This window comes from Bidens hawaiensis, unplaced genomic scaffold (genome assembly GCF_021521415.1).
Source record: "Bidens hawaiensis isolate Kalapana, Puna unplaced genomic scaffold, B.hawaiensis_p1.1 tig00017476_1, whole genome shotgun sequence".
Classification (NCBI taxonomy): Eukaryota; Viridiplantae; Streptophyta; class Magnoliopsida; order Asterales; family Asteraceae; genus Bidens; species Bidens hawaiensis.
Genome location: NW_027492648.1, coordinates 61,421 through 67,500, shown reverse-complemented (window position 1 = coordinate 67,500; position 6,080 = coordinate 61,421). Strand labels below are relative to the sequence as shown.

Here is a 6,080-nt window from a genome sequence, read left to right as displayed (position 1 = left end):
TCAAACATATTGAACAAGCTTCAAAATCCATAACTTAGAATTACAAACTTAGCACTAAAATTCATTTTTATTAAATTATATGGGGACCCAACGATGAAGGTCAAGAAGCATTAATACAAGAAAATGAATTTTCAAGCCTGCACTAACTTTTCTAGAACCAACATTAAGCCCGGTTTTATAGTCACATACTGTGCCCTAAAACTGTTATAACACAACGTTTCAGGAAGTTTTGAGAGACCTTGTGGTTAAGGTGGCGATATATCCAACGCCTAATTCAAAATAATTAAAACGGAAAAACAACGTGGTAGGAAGACGCTACCTAGTCTTCAAGCTCGATAATCTTAACAACGGAAGCATCGCCAACCTTTTGACAGACCACAACCCGATCATGTGACTTCACCACTCCCGAGGCCTTCCCGTGGTCTAGTGCAACTTTTAGGACTGACTCATTTGTTGCACTTGTAGATTCAGCCTGAGCACATATATATATTAATGGTCAGACTAAAAATGTGGGTCAATCGTGCTGTGTTTGTAGCCCCAATGTCAGATTTTCTTTTTTCTTTTTCAATAAGTTGAAACCAGTAAATAAAAAAAAATAAAACTGAAACATGATGTAAAATATTTGAAGACTTTAAGAACAAAAGATTAAACAAGTTTTTAACATAGAAAAAAAACAGAGTATGCTAAGAACTTACAGGATGTCGAGGATCAGCGAGCATGGGGAAAAGACCTCGGACAATAAGCGATTGCCTTGCCTGCTCGATTATTTACACAATAAACATATCACTAACTTAATACAAGTCAACTTTCTACCCATTTGAACTGGTTTCTTTTTAATTAAAAAAACAACATAAATATGAAAAGTAGATTTTTTTGATAGAATAATTTGTACCTCAAACACGCCACTGAAACTCCAACGCAACTGATTAGTCTTTAGCCTGGGAATTACAACGGATATGACTGGCATTGTTGGCCTATACTTAGCTATTAATCTGCATTTAATAAAAGAATGTTATTAAATATTTTGTTTTGAAACAAATCTTTACATTTAAATCATGTAAAATAATGCTTGAAATAAACAAGGAAATAATAAATACCTTGCAGCCCTTCCAGAAGATGTGAAGCAAATAATAACAGATGCCTTAACCTTAATAGCTGCACGTACCTGATATATAAAAATATACATCGATCACGTCATTTTATTAACAAAACAAATTAAATATACGAATAATTTATACTGAAAATACCGCAGATGAGGCGATTGATTCTAAGTGAGTCATTGGCTCTCCAACATATTTAACAGTTTTCTTGAAGTACAAATCTTGATTGAAAACCTTCTCAGCCTGAAATTAATATTCAAACATTAATTCACCACTACAAAATGTCACCTTTAGTACGAACTGGGTCAGGTTGTGTGAGCCCACAAACACTTTTTGTCCATATTTTATAAATGACTAATGTGCTAATTATTAATATTACACTAATAATCCAAATCTTAAATTAAAAATATTAGGACGTCTTTCACCCCTTGACCTATTTGACCGGTTTAAGATAATACCAAAATCGACCTGTCTATAAGCATATGGATTTGCTTGCTTGTTTATTGGTATGTTTTGTGAGACAATATGCAATTATAGACAGATCAAAAACATAACATTAGATAATAAACTCTTATCATCTAGTAATTACAATTTTAACACTGAAATTATAATCCCAACTAATGAGAGATATTACTATTACCTCAGCACAAATTTTGCCAACAATTGATATTGTTTCAACCGGGTATAATCCACGAAGGGTCTCAGCACCAAGAAGAATTGCATCACTGCCTGCAATTTTCATAGGATGAAATACTGAAATATTAAGAATCCCCAATTTACACAAAAACATTTAACTATCAAATGACTTCTAGAATCAAAAAGCATTCTTAGACCACCTCCTAAAAAAGACAAACTATTTAACCACTTAAAAAGCAAGTAACGATAGCATATGAACTATTATAGTTAGAACAAGTAACTAACCATCCAATACTGCATTAGCAACATCAGTTGCTTCTGCACGAGTAGGTCTTAAATTATCAGTCATGCTGTCCACAACACGTGTAACCACAGCTGGTTTACCAGCCATGTTACACTTGTAAAGAGCAGCTTTCTGGAATAAAAACACCTGCAAAAAAGATTTATTAGTCACATAAATACCATACATTCACACAAAAAATAAATATACTTTTAACTTCCATAAAGTGTTCCCTAAAATTTCATTAACGATGCTGTAATTTGAAAAGGTCTTTTATAAAATGTTCACAGGGTTCAATAACTAAGGAAATGGTTCATTATCTGCTTTTTTAAGAAAAAGTTAACTATGCAATGCAAATTCATCTTATGTTATATTTTGAAAACTAATTTTTTTAGGAAAACTTCGTAAAGAAACTCTTCATTTTTTGTTGCAAAAGGAAGGAAAAAAGATCTGAATATATAAGTCAAAGAAAACAGTCAAATTTTTTGAATCAATTGCAACTTTTAACATAAAATATCAAGAGAAAAATAGCAATTTCAAATAACGTTTTTTCTAATATAGGAGTTATTTAAAGAAGTGTGTCAAAAGATTAAAATTTCAGTTTAATAGAATCACTATCCTAATTATTTAAATCTTTTCACAAACATAAATAGCACTTAAAAATAAAATTGAGTGGGCTATAAAAACCAATATCACCACAACTTTTGTAATGATTGTTAAAGGGCAAATGAGTAAATAAGAGTAGGAATGATATTAAAAAAAATACATCTCGCATCTGTGACCAACCCAAAGTTAAAGGTTGAGATGTTTATATAACTCACTTTCTCTGGTGGAAGATCAATGCCAAGATTTCCACGGGAAAGAATAATACCATCTGCCTCTTGCAAGATCTCATCAAAGTGAGTCAAACCCTATTAATAAATAAGAAATAATATAAGATAAACTCCAACATTAACATTACTTGTAGTCATGAGAAAAAAATGAAATCAAAAGACACAAATCACCTCAACATTTTCAATTTTAGCAAAAATCTGGGTTTGACTCAGGTCACCAAGCTTAGAAAGAAACTCACGCGCCTGCATTTGCAATTCAAATGATTTCAGTATAATGATGGCGTGGCAATAAAGACATCCGTATTAGTATAAGCGTGATTACCTCACGAACGTCTTCTGCATGGCGTGTGTATGATAGTGACAGAAAGTCAATTTTGTTACGAACTCCCCATGTACTGATATTCTGAAATTGAAGAAAGCTGTTACTAGAATATGAACCATCTATTTAAGTACACAATTGACATCACACAAAGATATACATGTTTAAAACTACATGTCTAATAACCTTAACTATAGGTTTACCTCTTTATCCTTATCGGTCAAAGTAGGCAGATCAATATGAACTTGAGATGCATGCAAAGTGAACAATGCTCCCGCTAGAGTTGCAGAGTTCTTAATCATGCAAACAACATCGGCCCCTTCAACTTTATCAACCTGAAAACGTGTTCGTAAAAAAACATTAAGCATGTTAACATATAATTAAACAGATGTTGTTTTCATTACATAAGTATTGTGCTTATACCTCTAGCCAAACAGAGGTTGTCTCACTTCCTGTGAACAAGTATTGGCCAACAAAAATGGTGTCACCTTTTTTCACAGCCTGAAAACATCATGTAAAGTTGTAAACATTCTCGAAAGTACACAGGAACCCTTTAGAAAGAGCCAAAATAACCTCGCGATATATGTCACACTAAGCACACATAACTTATGTCTTAACACAGATTACAGACACCTGTTTTTACAATATTAAGTGAACGAAAATTGGTGGTCTTTTCATTAATGGTCTAGATTCAACATAATATTTTCAAGGGTGAATTTTATATATACCCTTAAAAGACTTGTGAAATAAATATATATATATATATATACACACACGCACACACCCCTACAAACTAATTATAACATCAAATTTACCCATTTTAAAATATACAATTCAGAATATGACTGTTCTACCCTTATCTACTCAAACTTTGAATTCACATATTTACCCAATTTACGTTTTTTTTTTTAAACAGTTTTCTTCCAATCGCCGTTTTTAATGCATTGACCTTTACTATGTGTAAAGTATAATATTTCCATACTCTTCGGTAACTCTAACTTAATACTCTATTATTGACTATTAAAGTAGCATTTCATTGTTTAGTTAAATATACGCTTACATCATTGAAAAAGGTTATTGTGTCTGCAATAAATATGAAATTGAGTTTCTTTTTTAGGACAAATCATGGTATGTTTTCTCTGGTCATGAAATATATTAACTGTTTGATAACCTAAAATCCTTCCATCTTGAAGTAAATAAAATACAAATATACATGAGAAATATATTACATTAAAGATTTTACAACTCAATTTCCCTTGATGAATCTATTGATCGTCATTAGTTGTTTATATACTTGAGAAGGGTAAAATGGTACTGAACTAAAAACTCATGTAAAACGGTATATAAGATATTTTACAAGTTTTATAGATATATATATATATATATGACATTCTCCCTATTTTCAATCATGAACAGTTTCAGTCAGTTACATTACTAACAATCTGAACATATTCCACTATATAAAGTTGCATTACTACCACATAATAAGGATACTGTATCTGACCTTAGCTAGCCCAGCAAAGTTGATTGGTAGTATCTGAGAAGAAGCTTCTTGACCTTCATTAGGGGTCAAAACAACAACATCGTCTTGTTTGAGTGAAATGGCCTTCTCACTTTTATTGACAACCTGCATCTCGGCACCAACTGTATCCAGCATCACCTACATATAAAAACACTTATTAGAAAGAATCTTAACTAATATAGTAATATGGTTAAGTTTCACTAGTAATTGATAAGTGTAGTGATTAATTTGAACAGGTGAAAAGGAAAAAAAGAAAGGTCATACTGCACAGAGCTTCTTAGTGGTCTTCACCGCAGCCTTCAAATTCTCCAAAGTCTGTTGGTGATACTCAGAATCTCCCCATGAAAAATCAAATCTAGCAACTGCCACATCCACAACAATCAAATCAAATCAAATCAAATCACAAAACAATATCCAGTACCTTACAACACAACACCTATTCAACAGGATCACACCATGACTGTGTATTACAACTGAAATTAAACTAAAACTAACTGGTAAAGGACAATTAATAATAAGAGGAATGAATAATAATAATACCAGACATGCCAGCTTGGAGGCAACCGGAGATAACGTCAAGCGATCTCGATCGAGGACCTAAAGTTCCGACGATTTTCGTCATCGCAGGGAAGAAACTCTACACACAAGTAATCAAAATCATTACAAAAAACAAACAAACAAATATATATATATATATATATATATATATATATATATATATATATATATTAATAAAAAAAAAAGATGAATAGAGTGACGAACAGCTTTTGAAGGCTCAAGGATGGAAGCCATCCTGATTGGTTCTTCGAGCAGCAGGTGATTTGAGTGCATTTTTGGGTCGATTGAATCTCAAAGTCTGCAGACAGAGAAGAAAGTGATGTGAATTGGAGAAACTGACGAGCAGACCAGGTGGCGTGTATCGGGTTAATTAGAGTTTTATATTCATAAATCTGAAAGAAAGAAATAAGAAGAATATTATTCTTTGCAAATGGTTTATACTTTATTTTACACCCTACCAACTTTAACGGCTGGTTCTTGAGTTTTTTAACCGAGGAAAGAAAAGAAAATGAGAGGGAATGATAAGAAAGGAAAGGAATTCCTTTTTAATTAGATGTGTTCTTGAGTTGGAAGGAAATTAGAGGAAAGGAAAGGATAACTATTTTAAAAAATAGTTATCCTTGGTAATCATCCCATTTTTTGAAGGATAACTTATTAGAAAAATACATTAATTTAATTCATCCTAACTCCTCCTACTCATTTCCTTTCCATTCTAAAAAAAAATTCAAGAACACTCATTTTTTAACTATCCTTAGTTTTCCTTTCCTTTCCCTCCTTTAAAAAAACTCAAGAACAGGACGTAAACAAGTTTATCAAAAAAATAAGTATTTAC

General features: G+C 32.0%; 1 protein-coding gene across 1 annotated transcript; it reads right to left on the bottom strand.

Annotated features, from left to right (window-relative positions):
* Positions 1 to 32: 32 nt before the first annotated feature.
* Positions 33 to 5,591, bottom strand: LOC143554041 (pyruvate kinase 1, cytosolic). Its single transcript, XM_077043904.1, has 16 exons — positions 5,453 to 5,591; positions 5,231 to 5,327; positions 4,955 to 5,052; positions 4,673 to 4,828; positions 3,592 to 3,669; positions 3,372 to 3,503; positions 3,172 to 3,252; positions 3,021 to 3,092; positions 2,838 to 2,927; positions 2,022 to 2,166; positions 1,741 to 1,829; positions 1,248 to 1,343; positions 1,098 to 1,165; positions 893 to 992; positions 696 to 755; positions 33 to 472 (listed from the first exon to the last, which is right to left on the bottom strand). Exons 1-16 carry the CDS (start codon positions 5,519 to 5,521, stop codon positions 320 to 322), a joined length of 1,584 nt encoding a protein of 527 aa, XP_076900019.1. The 5' UTR covers positions 5,522 to 5,591; the 3' UTR covers positions 33 to 319.
* Positions 5,592 to 6,080: the final 489 nt, after the last annotated feature.